Source organism: Desmodus rotundus, chromosome 4, assembly GCF_022682495.2.
Source record: "Desmodus rotundus isolate HL8 chromosome 4, HLdesRot8A.1, whole genome shotgun sequence".
NCBI classification, from domain to species: domain Eukaryota; kingdom Metazoa; phylum Chordata; class Mammalia; order Chiroptera; family Phyllostomidae; genus Desmodus; species Desmodus rotundus.
In genome coordinates this window covers 87,350,052-87,375,598 of record NC_071390.1, presented here as the reverse complement: position 1 = coordinate 87,375,598, position 25,547 = coordinate 87,350,052, and the positions used below count along the sequence as shown (strand labels likewise).

Below are 25,547 nucleotides of genomic sequence, written 5' to 3'. Positions count from 1 at the left end.
AGTCAAACGTTAATCATCTTGATTTCTATTCATATTTTAATTAAAACTTACAGGATGTATTTACTGGACGTACATTTGGAATAGAAAGCAAAGGTCCTTCGTGTATTAGTCATGTCATAGTTGATAGCATCGATTAATAACATTGCCAAACTTAATGCACATCTGAATTGTGCTGAATTAACTGTATTAATGATACAGAATAAAGGTACCTGTTTTAAATTCAAAAGCTACTTCCTAAGTTTATCCTATACGTTACCCATAAAATAGGGAGCAAAACACTACTCTAAATAATAAAAGGATTACTGAAATCATTGAGATATCTCATACAGGGCAAAGAATAATGTCAGTCATCTAAAGAGTTGAAAAAGAAACACTTGGGTAGAAGACACACAGTGCATCTTCTGAAAATGCTTTTACATTCTGCATGTGGTAGAATAGCCCTCAGTACCAACAGAATAAAAACGGATGCTTCAAACGTACTGTCTATTGTTGTTTTTAATGAGGTGATACATTTTTTTCAACCACCAATTTTGTACTGTAATTTGAACTTTCTCATGATGAAAATACTCTGAATTGTCTTCGGCTTCTGAAATGTCATGGTTGATGATTATGATCTTGGAGGATAAAGTATCAATGGCTTACAAGAAAAACATGAATAAATGCTTGGTTCCTATTCCCTGTTGGTATAAGGTATTCACCATGATGAATAACAACAAAACCATGCCAGTGATTTTTGTAATATACAAATATTCAGTTTGAGTATTTCCTTGTAGAGATATACAACTAAGGATAGCTCATTTCAATCAGTTCTGTGAGTACAGGAACCAGGTAAAGAAATGACCATACATTAAACTGCTAAAACATGAGATCCTCGGTATTAGATATAAAGCAAAACACAAACTGTGCAGTTGACTGGAAATGCCACCTAATCCCTGCTTAATTAAAGCAGTGCTCTAAACTCCTGGTGTGTTAAGGGAGTAAAGAGTGTGTGGGACGACTGATGGATGAAGAAAATAGCACTCAGTGTGGCTAATCTCAAAGACTTTGGAGCTTTCTAGCTACATAAATCAGAGAGACTTTTGAATAGCCTCATAAAACACTGTATCATTGCCATTCCACTCACGACTTTTTGGTTCTTCCTTCAGCATGCAGATCATTAGGAAACTTCTAAGCAATCAAGTAATGTGGGTCTGATAAAATTACTCAATCAATGCACAGGCTTAAAGTAGAAGCATAAATCAAAATTGCTAGTTTTTGTATGTCAGAAGACCCTTCTTTAGGGTGGGGGTTGGGGGGTGCACCACTGTGTGTATGTATGCGTGAATATTAAACAAGTGTATATAATTATCAAATATTTTTAAATGGAATTTAACAGAAACTCAAAGTAATTACAATATTAAGCGTTGCTGACTGAAATACAGTTGTGTAGTTTAACCACCAGAATATATCTCATTATTGTAGAAAACTAATAATGTTTTAATGACACACATTAGTTTAAAATATTTAATTGACTTTATTAAACTACCTGCATGAATAGTAAAAAGAAAGAAAGAAAAAAAATGGAGTTTTCATATCTATATTTTGGTTCAATACAAAAAGGATTCAATATTTAAAGAACCTATTATAATAGAATACTACTAAGCCATAAAAAAGAAGGAAATCTTACCTTTTGTCACAGTATGGATGGACCTGGAGAATATTATGCTAAGTAAAATAAGATAAGTACCATACGATTTCAGTTGTATGTGGAATCTGATGAACAAAATAAACAAGCAAAATAGAAGGAGACTCATACATACAGAGAACAAACTGACAGGTGTCAGAGGAGGAGTGTTAGGGAGCTGGAAGAAAAAGGTGAAGAGATTAAGCAAAATCAAACAAAAAACTCCTAGACACAGACAACAGTATGGTGATTACCAGAGGAAAAGGGGGTTGGGGGCAGGCAGAAGATAATAAAGGAGTGATAAATAGTGATGGAAGGAGACTTGACTTAGGGCAGTGAATACATAATACAATATACAGATGATGAATTATAGAATTCATCACCTGTAATCTATATAATTTTATTAACTGTCATCACGATAAATTCAATTTAAAAAAAAGAGCAAAAAGTACAAACTCACTGAGATCAGACCAATGTCTTACACTAAATCTCTATGCCCCACACTGGTTTGTGTAAAAGATGTTCAACAAATACATACAGGATGACTAAAAAAAGAACCTATTACAGCAGTGTCTTTTTATCTTTCAAGCCTGCCTGAACTACACATTGCATCTACTTTCTGCTTGAGCACATCACATGAGGCTGTGGAAAGCTTTCATTCCTGCATATCTCCCTATAACTCTAAAGTTGAAATATTCACTTACCCTCCTGTTTCATCACTTTCACCCCTTTAGTCCTGAAATAATATATTTACCATAAGCATATTTCTCACATTAAGTGTTAAATGAAGGCAATCACCTCCTAAAAATAATTAATTCTCTTTTCCTATTCAACCAAGCAAGTAAACTGATCCAATGAATAGCAACTGGAGCTTTAAAATTTTAACATGGGCATTCAGTTTTGAATTTATTATCCTCTGCCTGTGGTGGGGGTAAATGCAGGAAGGAATGTTAACATCCAAAGTGCACAAAAATTAGTCTTGGTCATTCTTTTCCTTTTTTAATTTACGAGATAACATTTTTCACTATGTTATAAAAGATATGGAGCATTTTAAACAATCGTCAGTTTGCTAGATTCATGGCATTGTTAGGTAGTCTGTAAAGGAAGCTAGTCCTCTTGTCTAATGTACTAATTGCAGTCAAGTCAAATTAATTGTCTGAGAAGTAACAATTTCTGTTAGCAGGATATACATCATGCATACAACCAGTTTTCTAAAGAAATCTGTAATTTGTACACAGTTACTTTTTTTGGTCTGGTTATAAATAAGTAAGCCATGCCACACTGACAGAAAACAGAATGAGAAGGAAAAAAAACACAACAGTGGTGTTCTATTTTGAAACAAATGCCCAGACTGCATTGCAAAATAGTATTCATCTGGTAAAGGATAGCAAGAACTGTAGGTGTTTGCAAATAATGAATTTATTGTGTCGACTACAGAATAAGCAACAAAATAAGCATTTATCCACAAGCCTTCTCTTCTGAGTGATAAAGAGCGTAAGACAAAAAACCCTAATCATAAAATGAATGTAGAAGTACAATGATAACATATATCTACATTCCTGTGCTAGTCATTTTCACTGGACATAAACGCAAGTCATTTCTTTAAGAGGAGCACAGTTCGTTTCTGAACTCCATCAGAACATTACTGAACTCCTTCATAAAACCGTAATTTCTCCCTGAAAAGTTCAGAACCCGCAGGCACTGGTAGCCCCCAGGCAAAACGTGATCTAGCAGGCAAGCTATCTAGTACTTAATTTACTTAATGCAGAAGTGCAAGATTTTCTCAATCCTGACCTCATCGCCCCTTGCAGAGACATATGGTTCTACTGATATAAATGATAGAGAATGGCAGACATGTTTACAAAGACAGCCTCTGAGACCAAGAGAGAGGGAGCCCCCTTGAGCTGAGGGACTGGCCGCTAAGGGCACGCGCAAGACAGAAGACCCTCGCTCGGCAGGCACAATCGCCACCTGCAGCAGGTTAAGCTTCCGGGGAGCGGAGGAGGAAGAGTGTGTGTGTTGCGCGGGGAAGGGGCAGAGGGATGGAAAGGGAAGATGCTGCGACCCATCTGTCTCCTCAATTTGCAGAACATCACGCCGAGTGGACAGATAACAGTCCTGTGCCCAGTAAAATTCCCCAAGAGGGACCTCTCTTCAGCTCAGTAAATGATCCTCGCTGGCCCGCAGATGCGAATTTCCGAAAAGGAAATCGCATTAACGCAGAAAAGGCAGCACGAGCTCGTGCCCGCTCAGCTCCCCCGGATTAGCAAGTGAGAAGTCCTGGAGCCTGGCGCCGCCAGCGCTGTGCATGATAATGACGCGCAGCCCCCACCCGCCCCCGCCCGCCGCGGCCAGTCCCGGCCAGTCCGGTTGCCAATAGGTGGGGCCAACCCCGAGCATCTCCCAGCCCGCACGGCGGTGCTTCTGCTGGAGTCTGGCCGCGGCCCCGGAGCCGAGCGTCTCCACTCTCCACCTTGCGCCGTAACTGAGAGTCGCCGACCGGGCGACGGAGGTGTCGGCGAGGCGGCCGACGACGGCACCCCGCGCTTCTGCTCCCCGCGCTGCCGGAGAGCCGCGGGCCGGTCTCGCCGCTGGGCCAGGCCCGAGGGACGCCGGGGAAGCAGCGGGGCGCGCGGACCCAGTGCTCGCTGCCCGCCGCCAGCCCCTCCTGCCCGGTCGCGGCGCCTCCGCGCGAGCACCGCAAAGCCGAGAGGACGAGACGAGGAGCAGCAGACTGGGGAGGCGTCCAGCAACCCGTCACCAGCACACAACGCTGCAGCGGACGCAGCCCGCTCACGTTGCAAAACCACCTGTTCGATCAGAAGGGAGCTTTCCCCATCTCCCACCCCAGTTCCTTCCGCCGCACAGGTGACATCTCCTCTGCTCCCTTAAAGATAATCTTTTAAAATGGAGCAAACGTACATCCGGGCAGGAATATGCAAGGTTTGAGCCCATTAAACTTCCTTTCCCCACACCCTGAGAACCCCCGCACTTCCCGGCACACACGCATCCCGAGGTAAACTCGAGACCCCCACGCACGCAGCCCACACTCCACGATCCACCGCCAAACAGCAGCACAAGTCGGGGTTCGAGCACCATCCACAGCCTGCGAGAAACTGAACAAGTGTGAGGGAAGGGTATCGGGAAGGGGCAGCGAACCGCAGCCACTGCCAACGAGCCACACGGAGGGCGGCGAGGGGGAGGCAAACGGGAAGCGTTTGCGAACCGAGACGGGAAAAAGTACCCGCCGGCAGCACCTGCCCTCACTTACCGATGTGAATGATCGAATCAGCCTTCGCCGAGTCCCAGGCTCGAGACCACCACACGGACAAAACCAAGAACAAGGGGAAAACTTCCATCTCCTCCTATGCTGATTTCCTCTCGGGGGGGATTTTCTTTCAAGATTAAAAAAAAAAGCAATCCAAAGAGTTTGAGATCACGAATGAGTTTTAGCACAGCTTTTTCTTCCCCCCGCCCCCTAAATTCCTAGTGCCAGAGCAAAGCCTTTAATCGTCGCTGAGGAAGGTAGAGCGAATAAGAGAAAAAGCCCAGTCTGAAGAATCCTCCTTCGCAAAGCCGTGTCACTTGGAAGGGAATTTTGGCATCGCCAGAGTTGTTTGCAGTTTGGCTTTTTAAAAATGTATCCAGCCTCGGCTGCACTCGGGCAGGGGGAGAGGCTGGAGCTCAGACCATCCCCATCGTTGCGCCGGGGCGGCGGGTCTTCAGTCCCAGCTCCGCAGCAACTTCCAACAGACCCCCGCCCCCGCCGCCCTCACGCCGGATGTTCCCCTCCCCCTCCCCAACCAAAAAGCAACCCCCCTCCCAAACTAACGGCCCGCAGAGAATCACTTGTCTTCACTGCCAAAATAAAATGTAAGTGGAAAGGGAAGATTTGGAGATTCCAGGCGGGGCAGCCAGGTTCCAGCAGGGAGGGGGGAAAGCCTTCTCAAAGAGGGGTAGAAAAAGTGAACTTCAAGGTAATGCAGATAGTAATGCAGAGAAAATCCCTTTTCTGTGCGAGGCGGGGAGGAGAGCTCGGCGAGGCGGGCCCGAGCAGTCGGTTCGCTCGGGCGCGGTTGGCTGGGGTGTTGCGCCGGGCGCGAGCAGTGGGGCCAGGCGGGCGGAGGGACGCCGCCGCGGGCTGCAGGATGCTTTTGGAGCGGTTCGCCTGGCGGGATGCAGGAAGCGAGGACGTTGCGCGCTTGGCAGCTTCTGCACTAGCCCCACGTTGCCTAGATATGGATCACCTAGGAGAACCAGCGAGCCCGCGAGAGAGCGGTGCTGTCAGGCGGAGACAGGGGGAAACCAAGAGAGGCAGAGCTTCTAATAACCACCTCCTCCCCCTATCTGCAATACAAGGGAGAAACAAAATAGTGCTCTCATTTCCCTTGGAATCTTCAACCGAGACTAGAAAAAGGCAGGACTCTAAGAGAAAAGACGTTGAAGCCTTAAAAAAAATAGGAAAAAAAAAAAACCAAGGTTAAAGGCAACCTAAAAAACCATCCCACTTATTTAACCTTGCTATTGCCATTCTCCAACAGGTATCAGACTTTTTCTAATCTTTGCCTGGAATTAGTCACATTGGTTTAAAAACAAATTAGGGACACCTGGTCACTAAGGGAGACGAGACCTAGAAAGCTTTTAATGAGATTTCAATTATAAAGTTATAATTGGAGAGGACGTGCTAATTACCTTTTATACAGTGATAGTTTTCCTGTCTCCAGTGTATTTTTTAGGACTTCAGGATAAAGAAAGGATAAAAAAGATCTTGAAAGAAAAATATAATAATTAAATAACACAGAAATACACGCTTAAGTGAAATATTTGACCAAAATATTGCATTGAATAGCTTGATAACAAATTAGGTATACAAATTAAGAATAAGAAAAAACAAAAGCAAGAATAAGGAAGTTGGTTGCTTCTCCACGGAAAGAGCTGAAAAAGTACTGAATGACAGCTTCCAGTCCTGGAATGAAAGGGTTTTCTGCAAGGCTATTCCTTAAAATAAAATCCTGAGGACTGTGATTATCTTTCTTCTAATGATTAATTTATATCCAGGCTGGCCTCACATTTCAGACTGTTAACAAAACCAAGTGACTAATTGATACCAGATAATAAGGAGGCCTAATATTATTTCACGTATATTAGGAATCCTTTGGGCATATTGCTACTTGGGATGTATGGATGTCAAAGTCCTCAAACAACCTTTAAGAGCCCTTCTTTACCTCCAAACTTCACAAACCTCTTTTCTTCTTACTCTCTCACTGAGCCCTTGTCTCTAATCTGGTGAATTGGTCTATTATTTCTACCAACACAATTGTATGTTCTCACCTCTGTGAAATGCTTCTTTTGTCCATCATGTGCATTATTTCCCTGAACATTCCAGAAAATGTGATTCCAATATTGTCACTTATTTTAATAGTTGTGTTGGGAAGCATTTATTCATTCTCCCCAGCATGCTACACCACTTTAAGGCTTAGTTCAAATTCCTTTTGCCCATGAGGTTGAACACAGATCTGTTATATAAGCCCATCCTCCACTGTGCTCTCATTGCATACTGTTCCTTTGTATTAGACTTATCTAGGCCCACTTCTGAATTAGATCACCAGTGCCTCGACAGTGAGGACCATCGTTTATTCACATTTTATTCACTGGGGCATTTACACAAAGCCCCGTTGTTGACATGAATTTCATTGTTGAGTTGAAATTTATCACTTCCTTCTGAATTTGTCATAAACAAGTGCTTCCAAGAAGACATCACTGATTAATATCTCTCAATTTTGATCATTTATCTTTGTTGTCATTAGAACACGTGGGATCAATATTGATTGCATTCATGTTGTTGATGTCATTTTACTTTTCAGAGGGTTCTGTTGCAATTTCATGGATTCTATTTGTTGTTATAGGTAGTGAATCTATGAAAAAAATGGGTGTATCTACCCCTAGCTTGCTTTTATTGTATTATTCACAAGCATATTTTAAAAACTGATGAGTCACTCTACACTCTATCAAGAAAAAATATGAAACAACTATTAACAAGGAAAGAACACTATAATATCTTAGAATCAGGGAACAAGGAAGAAATTTAAAACATTAGTTGGCCCAGTCCTGGCTTAATAAATGTCATTCCTGGAGCTAGCTAAATATAGTCAATTCAGATGATCTTGTCTCTTGGAAATCTGCTCAAGTGCACTATAAGCAAGGCATTTTCATTATTCCCAAATCCTCTCATTTAGTGGTTCTCAAAGATAGCTTCAGTCTGGGATAACCTGAATAACTTCAAAAAGATCACTTCAGGATCATTTAATCAAACCGTTGGGGTTTAGGGTCTGGCAAACATGTTTGACATGACTCTAATGTAAAGCTATAGTTGAGAACCACTGTTATAATACTCAAATGTTTAAATGAATCTGAGTGACACATCACAAAATACCATTAAGGCATCACAAATCATGAGCTGGGGCTTTCCAAAAGTGACACAAGAAAGTTAGCGCAAAACTAAAGTGTAACAGTGGCTCATTGACTTGCAGTTTATGAATATCAATCAGTTATTTTACTGCACAAATAATTTCTATGCCCAATAAATCCTAATTAATAGTTTTTGCATGGGATATAAGTTTAAACGCATTTTTAAATTATGCATTAACTATATTTAGTACTACTTTAGAAAATTGCATGTTATAATATTAGCAAGATACAAAGCTTTTTAGTGTATAAGTTAGATGTTAATTTCTAGAGGAAAAAATAATAAATTCACTGGTTGTGCTTTCATACAGGCTTTTAGTGAAGGCTGTCTATGAGTCTAGTTAAGGTTGCTTAACTTTAGTTCTAGCATTTTCACATGGAAATGGTTGATGCATCCGTCTTGCTACAATGAAATCCAAAACTTTGTGACACATTAACATATTTTGGGGAGAAAACAGCTTTTATTCATTAAAGTTTTACATGTAATGATTAATTATTTAAAATTAAAATGTAAGTGAGTCACGATTTGTGAGCTTACTCTTCCTACATGAAGACTGTCACTTCATTCAGGTATTAGTTATAATAGGAACATCAGTAATTTGAAGAAATGGTAGATAATCTGAACAGCTCCAAGAAGTAATGTATAATGATTAATTTTATGGAAAAGCAAAATTTGGGAGAAATATAAATTTGGATTTTTGAGGGGGCATGCAGGCTCTTTTAATCATGTACAATGTATTATGTATAAAGAAACAGCAAAATGAAAATCCTTGGAACATATAATTCTTTCACTTAAAGAAAACTAAAAATATCAATGTCTAAACTATAAAAATCATCTGCTCACTGAATGTTATAACAGCAGTAAGTCAACTTACGTTAGTTTTGAATTCTTTAATAATATCAATGACTCAAGAGATTTATTTTGATTTAATATAAAAATATGTTCATTTATGAGACAGCCTACATGAATTAGGAACAATAGTTAGCTTTGAAAAGAACATAGGGGAAAAATGGAATCTAATGTATTTAAAACATTACTTTACTTTCTTTGTAGTGTCTCTATCTGGCTTTGGAAATAGGATAATGCTGGCCTCGTAAAATGAAGTTTGGGAGCCTTCCCTCCACTTGAATTTTATGAAACAGTTTGAGAAGGAGAAGTGCATGTTCTTCTTGGAATGTCTGGTACACTTCACCTGTGAAGCCATCTGGTCTAGGGCTTTTATTTGTTGAGAGATTTTGATTATTGCTTCAATTTCACTAGGTGTAATCAGCCTATTCAGATTATCTGATTCTTCCTGATTTATTTTTTGGAAGATTGTTATGTTTCTAGGACTTTTATACATTCATCCAGGTTGTCCAGTTTGTTAGCATATAATTGTTCATCATATTTCCTTACAATCTGTTGTATTTCTTTGGTGCCAGTTGTTATTTCTCCTCTTTCATTTCTGATATTATTTATATGGGTCCTTTCTCTTTTTTTCTTGATAAGTCTGGTTAAAGGTTTGTCAATCTTTTTTATCTTTCCAAAGAACCAGCTCTTGGATTCATTGGTTGTTTGTATCATTTTTTAGACTCTATTTCATTTATTGATGCTCTGATCTTTATTATTTCTTTTCTTCTACTCACTTTGGGCTTGGTTTGTTGTTCTTTTTCAAGTTCTTTTAAGTGTGTAGTTAGATTGTTTATTTGATTTTTTCCTCGTTTTTTGAGATAGGCCTGTAATGCTATGAATTTCCCTCTTAGGATCACTTTCCCAGTGTCCCACAGATTTTGGATTGTTATGTCCTCCTTTTCATTTGTTTCTAAGTATGTTTTGATTTCTTCCTTGATCTCATTGGTGACCCATTCATTGTTTAATAACATGTCATTTAGCTCCTATGTCTTTGTGTGTTTTTCAGTGTTCTTCTTGTGATTGATTTCTAGTTTAATAGCATTGTGGTCAGAGAAGATGCTTGTTATGATTTCAATCTTCTTAAATTTACGGAGACTTGTGTTGTGTGCTGGTATGTTGTCTATCTTAGAAAATGTTGCCTGTGCACATGTAAAGTACGTATATTCTGTTGCTTTGGGATGAAATGCTCTCAAGATATCAAATAAGTCCATTTGATCTAGTGTGTCATTTAAGGCTGCTGTTTCCTTGTTGATTTTCTGCCTGGAAGATCTGTCCACTGAAGTCAATGGGGTGTTAAAATCCCCAACTATGACTGAATTTCTGTTAATCTCTCCTTTTAGGTCCATCAAGATTTGCTCTACATATTTAGGTGCCCCTATGTTGGGTACATAAATGTTTACTAGGATTATATCCTCTTGTTGGACTGTTCCCTTTATCATTATGTAGTGTTCTTCCTTGTCTCTTACTATAGCCTTAGTTTTAAAGTCTATTTTGTCAGACATAAGTACTGCTATTCCAGCTTTTTTTTTTCTTTTCCATTTACCTGAAATATCTTTTGCCAGCCCTTTACTTTTAGTCTGTGTGTATCTTTTTATCTGACATGGGTGTTTTGGAGGCAGCATATATATGGGTCTTGTTTTCTTATCCATATCTATGATGATCATAGATGTTAAAATCCTCAATGAAATATTAGCAAGTAGGATATAGCAATACATCAAAAAGATCATACACCATGACTAAGTGGGATTTATTCTAGGAATGCAAGGTTGGTACAACATTTGCAAATCAATAAATGTGGTTCACCACATAAACAAAAGAAAGGATAAAAACCATAATGATCATATCAAGAGATGCAGAGAAAGCTTTTGATATCCAGCAGTGATTTATGATCAATACTCTCAGCAAAGTGGGAATAGAAGAAACATACCTAAACATAATAAAGTCCTTTTATGACAAACGCTCTGCCAACATCATACTCTATGGGCAAAAATTACAAACATTCCCCTACGATTAGATACAATACAGGGATGTCTACTTTACCCTGTCTTATTCAACATAGTGCTAGAAGTCCTAGCCACAGGAATCAGACAAGAAGAAGTAAAAAGCATCCAAATTGGAAAGGAAGAAGTAAAACTGTCTTTCTTTGGAGATTACATGACACTGTACATAGAGGACCCCAAAGATTCCACCAAGAAACTACTATAACTGATCAATAAATTCAGCAAAGCAGCAGGATACACAATATTCAGAAATCAGTTGTATTTTTATATGCCAATAATGAACTAACGGAAAGGGAAATTAGGAAAACAATCGCATTCACTATTTCTTCAAAAAGAATAAAATTCTTAGGAATAAATCTAACCAAGGAAGTAAAAGACCTGTACTTGGAAAATTATAAGGCACTGAAGAAATAAATTGAAGAAGATACAAAGAAGTGGAAGCCCATGCCATGTTCATGGATAGAACAAATTAACATCATTAAAATATTCATACTACCCAAAGCAATCTATAGTTTCAACATAATCCCTATCAAGATCCCAATGATGATTTCACAGAACTAAAACAAATAATTCAAACATTTATGGAACCACAAAAGGCCCCACGTGGCAAAGTGATCCTGAGGAAGAAGAACAAAGTTAGAGGAATGATGCTACTTGATATCATATTATACTATAAGGCCATAGTAATCATAACAGCTGCTACTGGCATAAAAAAAGACACCTAGATCAATGGGACAGAATAGAGAGCCCAGAAATAAACCCACACTTTTAAAATTAATTAATATTCAACAGAGGAAGCAAGCACATATAATGGGCTAAAAATAGTTTATTCAAAAAATGGTATAGGGAGAACTGGAGATACATGGAGAAAAATGTAACTAGACCGCCTTCTTACATCACACCCAAGAACAAATTCAAAATGGATCAAAGACTTAAATATTAGACCTAAAACCATAAACATCCTAGAAGAAAACATAGGCAGCAAAATTTCAGACATTGCTAATATAAATTTTTTATCAGATAGATCTCCCCAGGCAAAGGAAACAAAAGAAAAAATAAACAAATGGGGCCACATCAAACTAAAAAGTTTGTTGCACAGCAAAGGAAATCATCAATAAAATAAAAAGACAGCCCTCAGAATGGAAGAACATATTCACTGATACATCTGATAAGGGTTAATATCCCAAATTTATAAAGAACTTAAAAAACTTAACACCAAAAAAACAAACAACTTAATTTAAAAATGGGCAAAGGGCATGAATAGACACTTCTCCAAAAAGCACATACAGAAGACCAATAGACATATGAAAATGTGGTCGATGTCACTAATCATCAGAGAAACGCAAATTAAAACCACAATGAAATACCACCTCACACCTGTCAGAATGGCTATTATCAATAAATCAACAAACAACAAGTGCTGGATAAGATGTGGAAAAAGGGGAAAACTTTTGCCGTGTTGGTGGGAATGCAGACTGTTTTGGCCACTTTGGAACACAGTATGGAGATACCCCAAAAAGTTAAAATTAAAAATTGATCTGCTTTTTGACCCAGTGATCCCACTTCTGGTAATATGTCTGAAGGAACCCAACACACTAATTTGAAAGAACATAAGCATCCCTATGTTTATTGCAGTATTATTTACAATCACCAAGATATGGAAGCAGCCCAAGTATCCATCAATAGATGAGTGGATAAAACAACTATGGGACATTTACACACTAGAATTCTACCTGGCCATAAAAAAAGAAGAAAAATTTACCCTTTGCAGCAGTATGGATGGACCTGGAGAACATTATGCTAAGTGAAATAAGTCAGTCAAAGAAAGACAGATACCATATGATTTCACTCACATGTGGAATTTAATGAATAATCTGAACTAACGAGCAAAACAGAGACAGACTCATAGATGGAGAACAGATGACAGCAGTGGCAGGGAAGCGTAGAGGGTGAAAGGATGAAGCAAAAAGGGAAAGGGACTCGTGGACCTGGACAACAGTGTGGTGATTGCTAGGGGAAGGACAGTATAAGGGAACTAAATAGTAATGGAAAACAAAAATACAATAAAGATTAAATTTAAAAAAAACATTACTTTTAATTCACAATGCAGCAGGACTTTGAATAATGTGGTTTTGTGCAATGTTTAATTATAACATTGATGGCAAAAAAATAAAATAAAATAAAATCCCAGACATGGCCACTATATGTATGAGTTTACATGTTCTCTCCATGTCCATTGGGTTTTCTACAGGTACTCTGGCTTCTTTTCACATTCTGAACACATGCACACTAGGTAAAATGACATGTCTAAATTGTCCCAGTGTGAGTGAGTAAGTGTGAGTGTGGGTGTGACCAGGCTGCCAGGATAAACTCCAGTCATCCTTGACCCTGAACTGAAACAAGCAGCTTGGAAAATAATCTTACTTATTTATTCTTTCTTAAAGGTATATATAGCTCACACTTATTTCAAAGTTTAATACTAATTTTTAGGGTCTTATTTAGAAGTTCAGTGATGTTTTTGTGACCAGAACTATTCCATAGGAACTAAGGTCTTGTCTGTATAAATTAGCCTATAGTAAAATTGATTTCCTTATATGTTGTTTCTTCACTAAAATCCCAATTTTCAAAACCTATTGACAAAATTAAGTGAGGATTTATGGTAATTGTATCATTAGTATCATAGATATGGTTAGCCACAAAAAAGATTCTAAGTATATTACAACTGATACATGAAAATGAATGGAAACCTGTAAGAGGACAATGACTGACCACCTAGATTTGCAGACATAACAAATTATGGCTATAAAATTGTAACTAAAATGTTCACTTGCAAAAGTAACAAATTCTTCTTGTTGGAGGAGCTAAGAGAGCACGTTTTATACCTGGCAGATCAAACAAGTTCAGAGCTCAGTGAGACTTCTGGGCCTCTCTAATGCAATACCTGGTTTTCTAGAACAGAATGGGAAACTGAGTCCCAGAAATTATACTGACATTTTTCAAAAATTGGAACTTAGAAAACACATTTTTTGATTTTATATATGCTTCAAGAAAATTATTAAATCACATACCATATTTTGCTGTGTATTATGCACAACTTTGCCCAATTTTTGAGGGAAAAATAAGGATGTGAATTATACATAGGTAGTACTAATTCCATATCTATATAAATGCTTTGAATTATTTTATTTATGCTTATGCATTAAAAGTATAACTCTAGAAGTCAATAATGATATCTATATGCAAAATATGTATGTTAAAATTCCCTTATAATACAAAAAACAAGTATCTAACTACAAGTAAATACCTAATTTAATTTTAAAAATTAAAAAATAAGATTTTTTTCTCCCTGAAACTTTGAGCCAAACACATAGCTGTGCATTATACATGGCAAAATACGGTATTCCTATATAACATATTCCCATTAGGGATATGCTTTCCTTTTTAATTTTTCTTAAGTCAATCTTGCACTGACTCACCACTTTCTACTCTGTCAAATTACTTTATCTGTGACAATAGTGAAAATCTTTCCCTTGGTGATACGTAATTCCTTCTTCCCTTCTCTCCCCCCTTCCTCCCACATTACTCTTTTTTTTTTTAAGATTTTATTTATTTACTTTTAGAGAGAGGGGAAGGGAAGGAGAAAGAAGGGGAGAGAAATACCCATGTGTGGTTGCCTCTAGCACACCCCATAGTGGGGACATGGCCCGCAACCCAGGCATGTGCCCTGACTAGGAATCGAACTGGTGACACTTTGGTTTGCAGGCATGCCCTCCCACATTACTCTTAATCCCTTCCTTCCTTTCAAAGTTTTTCCTGATCTACACAGCTGCCCTATCGGGGAAATGTCATGTTTTCTTCTAGCTCAATGAGATACAAATTCTAACCAAATTCAGCAACTAGATTGATTTCTTTTAATATGAGCACTTTACCAAGTCCGTCTGTTATTAAAGTTAATGCAAATGAAAACTTTGAATTTCAAATCTTTTTCACTGTCCATACATTAGCCATAATACTGAACTTTTAGGGGCAAAAATTTAATTATATTTATATATTTTAAATAGATATACATAGACATATAAAATATATTGAAATCATTATATTTGTATAAATATATACTTTAATATATTAAATATATATATGAGATCCATATATTATATATGTATATGTATATATATGGACTTCTTTCTGTTCAGACATCTTATCTGGAATTTTAAGAAGAATATTAGTGAACATCAAGGTAAATAGAGGTCAGATGATTACTTGGAACCCAACAGGGGCACTTTATTGAAATTGGCCCCTAACTACATTATATCCTGTACCCACAAGATGGCAGCCATGCTTGATGTAGATTTGATCAGCTTACTTTTTAATTCTCAATACTTAGTATTACAGAGTATTATTAGCCCATATTAAACAAATGTCTGTATTTAAGCAAACTTGATCTTCTAAATTATTTATTTTAGTTAAATTTATTTTCTGAAGTTTTATTTCATCTAACACCATTACATAGGAATAATAACTACCCATTATCATGGTCTTATAACATTTGCTTTATTCACATCTCTGATTTCATCATTTACTTAGGAATTAAGTATTACTAGAACATATTTTAATAATATGCCACCCAATTCTATGTTAAAGGGTAATTCGAACACCAGTACGGTCTTATATGATTCTCATAACATTATTATATGATTCATAATTTTAGTGTATATTTTAAAGTTTCAAAATGAGGTTAATTAAACTATTTGATTCTTCTCAAAAAATATTTTTTATATCTTGGGCCAAGGAATTTTACTTGGCTGTGTAATATTAAAATTGTCTATCAATTATATGATTGATCCTTTTAGCGTGGCATATCACTTAAGCCAAATGTGTAACAAACAGGACAAAAGCAAAAAGAAATGCATGATGCCAACTACAGTGAATTTCAATTATCATTTAACCCTTAAAAATCAGATTTTATTATCTTCCTGTGAGTAAACATTTTAACTCTGAAATTAACTTCCTTTTGAAACATATTTCTGTAGACACATAACTCAGATACAAAGTGTATGCAATATGTTGCAGATAATAAACTATGCATTTTAGTTTAAGATATATTTTTTAATTTTTTATTGTTATTCAATTACAGTTGTGTGCCTTTTCTCCCCATCCCTCCACCCCACCCCAGCCGAAACCCCCTCCCTCCCCCACCTCCACCCTCTCCCTTGATTTGGTCCATGTGTCCTTTATAGTAGCTCCTGTAATCCCCTCTCCTCACTGTCCCCTCCCCACTCCCCCCTGCCCATTGTTAGATTGTTCTTAAGATATATTGTATTTTATAGCAGCAGATATCATGGGGAGCATTTAAATAGAGGGAAAAAACTCAATCATTTACACACACATACTGACTTCACAGGAATTTCCAAAGTAGTAATAAAAGTCTATAAACATTTATTTTCACTTGTTAATGGGTAAGATACAAAATCACTATAGACTCAAATACAATAAATTTTTTATTTCTCATTGGTCCTGCTAGTTGGTGTTTAACTGATTATGAACAAATAAATGAAACAATAAAATGAGAAGTGTTAAATATGGTGGAATATTACTCATGCAGCATAAGACAAGAGCATTGTGATTCACTTCAAAATAAACAGATTCCTGAGGGATCAACATGATCTATGTATAAGATTATTTCACCTATTTATCAGCCTTGTCACTTACAAGACAGAAATACCAGTTTGGTGTGGAAAAGATAAAAGATGTTTTACAAGTGTTCTTTAAATGATAACGATAAAATTTATCTCGGCATCAGAAGTCCAAATATTAATCTCTACACAACTTTAACTTGACCTATTGCACAATGGTTTATATGATGGAAGAGAATGAAGAGGGGGGAAATCTAAATGTTATATTTTATGGAATTTATCTAAAGTTTGCTAATAAAAAATTAGTTATATTGTTAACACTTTAATTGTTTCTACACTTGGCTGATATGTCACATTTTTAAAGTTTTACCAACATAGAATTGAACCATAAAGAATTAGACATACTGACATCAAAGTTGTAAAAATAAAATACTATTTAAAAATTGTAAATGCCTATGCCTGTTGGAAATTTCTGCACCAGAATTTCCTACTTGCCTTCTATGGAATACTTCATTCTGGAAAAAAAAAAGATTTAGTGGCCATATAAGCTCACAAAATACTAGACAGTTTTTTTCCTCTTAGAAACTAATAGTATACATTATTAGGAGACTTCCAGCCAAAATGGAGGTGTAGGTGGATACACTTTGCCTCCTCACACAACCAAAAGAAGGACAATAAAAAATTAAAAACAATGAACAACCAGAACTGACAAAATTTTGAACTGCGTGGAACTCTGACAACTAAGGACCTAAAGAAGGAACATTCATCCAGACCTGCAGGAGGGGTGGAGACAGTCAGGTGGGCAGAGAGGACTCATGGCAAGGTGATGGGTGGAGGAACGGTCTAGGCAGTGGCTGGTGGAGCAGGGGCTCCCACATTTGCATGAGGATAGACCAAGGGGAACAACTAGGCAGCGAGACAGATTGCACAACCCAGGGTTCCAGCGTAGGGACATAAAGCCTCAAAGCCTCTGACTGAAAAAACCTGTGGGCGTTGAGGCAGCAGGAGAAACTCCCAGTCCCAGAGGAGAGATCATTGGAGACCCATGGGGTCCTAGAACATACACAAAACTACCCACCTAGGAATCAGCACCAGAAGGGCCCAATTTGCTTGTGCATAGAGGAGGAAATGACTGAGAGCCCACTGAGAGCTGAGCAAGTGTCATTGTTCCCTCTCAGACCCCTTCCCCACATACAGCGTCACAACACAGTGACATGGGTTGTCCCTCCCTGGTGAATACCTAAGGCCCTGCCCCTTACTATGCAACAGGCACGGAGACAAAAAAAAAAAAAAAAAAAAAAAAAAAAAGGGCCCTAATGAAAGAACAGATCAAAACTCCAGAAAAAATACAACTAAGTGATGAAGAGATAGCCAATCTATCAGATGCACAATTCAAAACACTGGTGATCAGGATGCTCACAGAATTGGTTGAAGATGGTCACAAAATAGAGGAAAAAGTGAAGGTTATGAAAACTGAAATAAAAGGAACTGACAGTAACGGGAAGGAAACTGGGACTGAAATCAACGGTTTGGACCAGAAAGAAGAAAGAAACATTCAACCAGAACAGAATGAAGAAACAAGAATTCAAAAAATTAGAGGCTTAGGAACCTCTGGGACAATATGAAACATTCCAACATCCAAACCATAGGGGTGCCAGAAGAAATAGAGGAAGAGCAAGACATTGAAAACTTATTTGAAAACACAATGAAGGAGAACTTCCCTAATCTGGCAAAGGAAATAGATTTCCAGGAAGTCCAGGAAGCTCAGAGAGTCCCAAAGAAGTTGGACGCAAGGAAGTACACACCAATGCACATCATAATTGCATCGCCCAAGATTAAAAAGAAGAAAGAACCTTAAAAGCAGCAAGAGAAAATGAGACAGTTACCTACAAAGGAGTTCCCATAAGACTATCAGCTGATTTCTCAAAAGAAACCTTACAGGCAAAAGGGGCTGGAAAGACATTCAAAGTCATGAAAAGCAAGGACCTACATCCAAAATTACTCTATTTAGCAAAGCTGTCATTTAGAATGGAAGGACAAATCAAGTGCTTCCCAGAGAAGGTCAAGTTAAAGGAGTTCATCATCATGCAGCCCTTATTATATGGAGTGTTAAAGGGGCTTATCTAAGCAAGTCAAGAAGACCAAAACTATGAACAAGAAACAACTATCAACAATCGAACTTACACACACACAAAAAAAAAAACCCTAAGCAAACAACTAGAACAGGAACAGAATCACAGAAATGGAGATCACGTATAGGGTATTCAGCGGGGAAGGGGAAGGGTGGAATGGGAAAAAAGGTACAGGGAATAAGTAGCGTAAATGGTAGGTAGAAAATAGGGGTTGGTTAAGAGTGGTATAGGAAATATAGAAGCCAAAGAACTTACATGTATGACCCATGGACATGAACTAATGGGGAGGGGGGAATGTGGGTGGGAGGGAATGTGCAGGGTGAAGATGAATAAAGGGGGAAAAATGGGACAAGTGTAATAGCATAATCAATAAAATATATTAAAAATAAACTAATAGTGTACATTATTAAAAACATGGAGAAGTCTTCTAGGAAACAAATTATTAACTTATATTTACTCCAAATTATCCCACATTTAAATAATCATCAGTTCCCCTTTTTTAATAAACAGGATGAAATTCCTTTGTTACAGTATTGCAATCCATTTTCTCTTTCTGCAAAACAAAAAATTTTTGTTGCTCTTTTTCCCCTTTTTTCTTTATGGATGCTGATATTAACCAGATTGCAAATCAGTAGGCTGAGGAGAGATTCCATTTTGTACTATAATAAGAATTTCACATATCTCTTTTGAACTTCTATGCTGAAGGAAAATATATCACTCAGCAATAAAAATGTTTTTTTAAATGCTTTGTAGATTTCTATTTCTGCTTAGGATATAGAAAGCCTAAGGAGAACATTGCTGTGAAGCTAACAATAAGAAAATACTGATGATCTATAAAAAATATAATTTTCCTTGAATTCATTAGTGAGCTAAAAGGGGTGAGACATCAAAGTAAACTAAGTTCCAAAGAGTGGCAATCACCTCTAAAATGAGTCAAGACACAAAATCATTTCATTTTGGGAGAGCACAGAGGAAGAATTTACTGCCATGGTAGCAGGTAGAAAGAAATCAGTGAAGATTTTTATGAATTTCTAAAGGTGAATGTGAGTTAGCAAAAGTTTAGAATAACTGGGAGCATCAGACACAATGGGTATGTGCACTCTCTCATAAACCCTTTCCTATGGAACTACTCACAGTGCTCATGGGAAGAGTGAGAGCAGGGCAGGACATCAGGAATACCCTAAAACCATTGCAGGCATAGCAGAGTGGATTTATAACATGCCCCCCTCCCCAATCCTTCTCATTAGAATGAAAATTCTTAAGTTGCTGAACAAAGTATAGGGCCCTCCTCTTAAAACTAGGGCCAAGGCAGATTTCCAATACATTTGTAGAAGCAAACCCATCAGCTTCTGGGGAAGAGTTAGTAAACTTCCCTCCCTCAAACCAGGAACCAAAGAAAGATTGCTGCTTCTGGACACCTAAGGAAAGAACAAAAACACCTTTGTAGGTCAGGATCCTATGCCTATATAAAGCAAAGTAGTGATATTGCTGGGAACAAGGAGGGACAAAAGGTAACTCTCCTGTTTAAGACCCTTCACAAATACAAGTCTGAATATGGCATTTACTGGGATGAGAGGGACAAGAATGTCCCCTTTTTGAAACTCAGGCACACAGGTGTTATATATGACTGAGCTTGTACCACAAAAGCCAAAGATGTACCCCTGCTTCAACCATGAGCTTAGCGTTGAGTAACAAGTAGTACAAGACAGGAAAGAGTGCACAGAGAGACACTATTTGGCACATTCATTCAACTGGTTCTGAAGCCAATGATGAAGCTTCTTGAAAAACAATGTGAGGTGGTATTTAACTTATGTGTATAGAGAGATATCTCATTGTAGCTTTGGTTTGCATTTCCCTAATAATTACTGAAGTTGAATATCTCTTCATAAATCTGTTGGCCATTTGTATGTCTTCTTGGCAGAAGTATCTTTCCAGGTCCTCTGCCCATTTTTTAATTGGATTTTTTTTTTTTGCTGTTGAGGGGATGAGTTATTTATATATTTTGTATATTAACTCCTTGTCAAAGGTATTGTTTGCAAATATCTTATTCCATTCAGTTGGTTGCATTTTTGTATTGTTAATGGTTTCTTTTGCTGTCCAAAATTCCTCAAAAAAGCAAAATGGAGTTACCATATGACCCAGCAATCCTTCTTCTTGGTATCTACTCTAAAAATTGAAAGATTTATTTGTAAAGACATATGCACCTTTATGTTCCTTACAGCATTATTTACAGTGGCCTAGACATGAAAACAACCCAAGTCTCCTTCAATAGAGATTGGCTAAAAGAAATGTGATTATATATATCTATCTCTTATGTGTATATAAGATATATACATATAAGATAATATATCTTATATATTACCTTACATATCTTATATATTATGTATAATAAAATACGTGATAATATATTTATTATTTTACAACATATATATATTATCTTATTGCCAAACAGTATTCCATTATATATTTATTCCATTATATATTTATTGTTCAGCAATAAGATGAAATACTACCACTGGTGACAAAATGAATGGATCTTGAGAATATCATACTAAGTGAAATAAGTCAGATGGAAAAAGTCAAGAACCATATGATTTCACTCATATGTGGAAAAAAGCTGAAAGCCACAAATGAGCAAACAAGACAAAACAAACAAACTCCCCAAGACACAGACAACAGTATTGTGATTGCCAGAAGGAAAGGTGGATGGGGGAAGGTAGCAAAGGGTAAAGAGGGTCAAATGTGTGGTGGTGGAAGGAGGCTTGACTTTGGGTGGTAAACACACAATGCAATATGCAGATGAAGTGTCATACAAATGTACACTTGAAAGCTATGTAATTTCATTTACAAGTGTCACCCCAATAGCTTTGATTTAAACTTATAAAAAAGAGAGAGAAAACCACAGGGCTCACCTTAAGCATATGATTTAGGCAAGTCATCACTGAAGGAATTTGAAGACTGTTGCACTGAGGGTAAAAAAATAACCAATAAAATTTAAGCCCAACAGAATTATTCCCTATTATCGTAACAAAAGAAGAGTTGTTCATTTCCAGCTATAAGTACTCTTTACCTCAGACTGAGCTATTCTTCAACTGACAATGTTTGCTATTTATTTAAAGATTACCAGACAAACAAAATAGTAAGAAAAAAAAGCCATTGTCCAGAGCTAAAGCAATCAACAGAAGCAGATTGAACGATTACTCAAAGGTTGAAACTATCAGTCAAGGGTTTTATAATAACTATAATTTAATGTGTTAAAGGAGAAGAACATGCATGAACAGATGAGGAATTTCATCAGAAAGATGGAAACTATTAAAATGAGTCAAATAAAGATTACCTCTGCACACCCCCCAGAAAAACGTAAGATATCCAAAAATGAAGAATTGTTACGATGTTCTTGGCATGCCTGGCAAAAAACATGTATTGCATTAGTGGTGGGTTGATATAAAGTGTACAAAATTAAGTATAAAGAAAAAACGGTATAAAAAGAAAAGAAACTGAGCAGAGCATCCCAGGGGCTGTGGGATAATATCAAACAGTCTAATATGTGTGCCTTGATTCATAAAGGAAAACAGAGACAAGTAAAGAAGAAATACTAGAAAAGATCAAGGAGAATAACTTCCCAAATATGATAAAAGACAATAAACCAAAAGCCCAAGAATCTCAGAGAATTCCAGGCAGAATATTAAAAAAGTAAAAATATAAACAACAAAAAAATCACCTAGATATATCATAGTTACACTGCTAAAAAAAGAAAAATAAAGAGCCAAACTTGAAAGCAGCCAGAAAAAAATAGGAAACATACAAAGGAACAAAAATAAGAATTATAGCATACTTCCCCTCAAAATTATGCAAACCAGGAGACAATGGAATGATATCTGTAAAGTACTTAAGAAAAAAATGAATTGATCCACCATTAGAACACTAAACCCAGGGATCCAAGGTGGCTGCCAAGTATCTGTAAGCTCCATCCACCTGTCCCCAGATGGTTTAGCTGCAAGACCTGGAACAGTCTTGCAGCTAAACCACAGAGCAATAACTCAAAAATCCAGCTGAAAGGGAATGAAAGTGTTTGTGAGTGTGTATGCAGATTAGTATGCAGAGTGTGTGCATGAGTAGGCAAGAGCTTGCCCACTTTCAGGCACTCAGGAGTGGGCAGCCAGGGCTCTCCTAGTGGAGCAGCCACTGCCACCACTGCCCAGCGTGGCATCTCTGGCTGTGCAGGTTTGGGGCAGGAGACATTCTGAGGAATTTAAGATACCCTCCTTGGGAAGGAGTCTCCAGGGGACCGACACCTTGGCACCAAGACATGTCACTGTGGCCTCTGCCTTTGAAGGGCAGCACACCCAGCTGCTGCCAGAATCCAGGAACTGGGGACTATGGTACTACCCTGGGGAAGGGGCTATTGCCTCCCTGACCCTGGGCACCACAGCAATCGCTAACAGGACAGAATCTGACTGAGAAGGCTGCAGTTCAGCTCAGGAACTATGAACTCCAGAAGTGGAGGAAGACAGCCACTGTGGTGCCAGCTGCAGAAACTGCACAATGTGAGCAGGCCTGCCCAAGGCTAAGAATCACAGGAAGGAGCAGCAAGAGCATCCCACCACCATCCATGTGATAGTACCACTGCAGGACTCTTCCCTGCACCATCCAGGAGAGATCCAGAGAGAAACTTAGTCTAAAACTGTCAGAGGCTCTGGTAGGCTGTGGCCAGCCCTGCCTAAGTGAGACTTTGGGCTTTCGGAGGAGGGGGATTGCACGGAGAACAGGCTCCCCAGGGCTGGGTGCTACAGTGAGGGGGCCACACAGAAGTTCTTTTAGAAGAGCTGAGGTGAGACTCAAGACTGGACAGGAACCCTGTGCTTGCATTCATTTGAACGTGGATACAGCAGCTCTGCCAACAAAGAACTCAGAGGGATAGAGTCATGTTGAGAGGACTGTGGGACCTGTCCCAGAACGGCTAGTGAGCAGAGTGCTGAGCAGGGTGGGAAGTTCAGGCCTGACTCTCCAGAGAGAGCATTAGGCTGTGGCCTGGAAGGCCAGGAGCTGAATGTCTGAGATTCACTGCAGCCAGCAGGTCCCTTCACAGGCAGGCATGCCCAACCCTCATGCATGATTACAGGCTCTGCAGATCAGTGAGACCAGTCTTGTGAGCCCCCTGCTCGGATATCTGCAGGGGAAAGCTAAAAGTTTTGAAAGGGCCCTTTCTACCAGACTCTAGGAGCTCTGTTCCTCATGCCCTGATCCACTGAAACCAGCAGAGAAGAGAGTAGAGGTAGTTACAAGGGATGTTGAAGGCCCTGCCCAGCCTCCGCCTAGACAGAGCTGTTGTCTGTGCCAAGCAGGAAAGAGCTGCCCCTTTTATACAATTGGCCCCTCACAGGAGATGGACAACTAATTCAACAGAAACCATGCATTATTGGTAAGAATCTGGGACAGCTGAAGTCATGAGGTGAGGAGGTGGGGAAAGGCTTTCACCATCTTCCCTGAAAACTGAACACCACCACTCCACAACCCAGGGTTCTCACCCTCTGGATCACACCGGCTGCCCCCTCTAGAGGCAGGTGGAGAAGGGACTTGCAGTACTTTTGCATCATTAAATGGACCACTCCTGGGCCCTGGGCTGAGTCAAAGCCAGCAGGGCAGAACAGTGGTGACCAGCCATATCTGAAGGAGACAGCCACAGACTGTACATTGCTTGTTGTCTCAAACAGGCTGCTTAGGGCCAGACTAGGACACCATCTGACATTACTGGGTGGGATCCAAAAAGAAGAGACAGTGGTAAACACTGGATTCTACTGAGACGAATTCCACTGCAGTCTTCTTCATTATTTGTGTTATTTTCTTTCTTGCATAGGTTTTTAACATTCATTTCTTTTCCTTCAAGTTTGTGCCTATTGTTTCACTAGGTTTTTTTTAATTTTAGTTTATTTCAAATCTCATACTTTGCTACTCCTTTCCTTTAGTCTATTTTACCTTCGTCCTTCCTCTTCTTAGTTTTGTTTTAAATTTTATTTTTTTTGTCTGGCTACAACCTGTTTCTCTTCTACACTCTTATTATTTCTCCCTCTTCCAACCTCTCAAAACCATTTTTCCTGTCATTAGTCATCTCACAATCTTTTACTTGTTTTTAAAATACCCTTATTCTCTCACCACATTTATCAATCTTCACTTATTGGTTATTGATATGGTGGTTGTTGTTGCATTTCTTCAATTTTATTCCTAGATTTTCACTTTTTTCGTATTCCAAATCTCAAATTTTACTGTTCACCTTGCCTTCCTCCTACCCTTTTGTTCCTTTTTTTATTTTAAATTTTAATTTTGCCCTGTCTTACCCTGGTTTTCATTATTCACTCTTAGTATTTCTTCACCCTTTATCCTCTCAAAATCACTTTTCTTTCCTCTAGACTTCTCATAACCTTCTTTTTCCTTTCTTTTTTCCTTCTTATTTCATTCTTATTGCTGTGATGGATCTTTTTCACCAATCTGGTTCCTAATTTTTTCACTATTGTTAAAAATATTTTTTAAAACTCATACTATACTCTTCCTTTTTCTTACTTCTTTTTGCCTTCTTTCCCCCTTTTTAATTACAACATAAATTCTTTTTTCTTTTTTTCTTCACCTTGTTTCAATTCCCTACTCTTATTATTTCTCTCCTTCTACCTTCTCAAAATCATTTATTTTCAGTTAGTCATCTCATATTAGTTTTTCCTTTCTTATAATAGTCTTAAGCTCTTTAAACCTTCATTAATATTTGTGCAT

At 38.2% G+C, this 25,547-nt stretch overlaps 1 protein-coding gene across 1 annotated transcript in view; it reads right to left on the bottom strand.

Annotated features, from left to right (window-relative positions):
* Nucleotides 1-5,824, bottom strand: part of GRID2 (glutamate ionotropic receptor delta type subunit 2) — a 1,366,498-nt gene extending 1,360,674 nt beyond the window's left edge. The window contains exon 1 of the mRNA XM_024574830.3: nt 4,935-5,824. Within this exon, the coding sequence (XP_024430598.1) occupies nt 4,935-5,022 (88 nt within the window). The 5' untranslated portion in view covers nt 5,023-5,824. The remainder of the gene's footprint in view (nt 1-4,934) is intronic.
* Between the last annotated feature and the right edge of the window lie 19,723 nt (nt 5,825-25,547).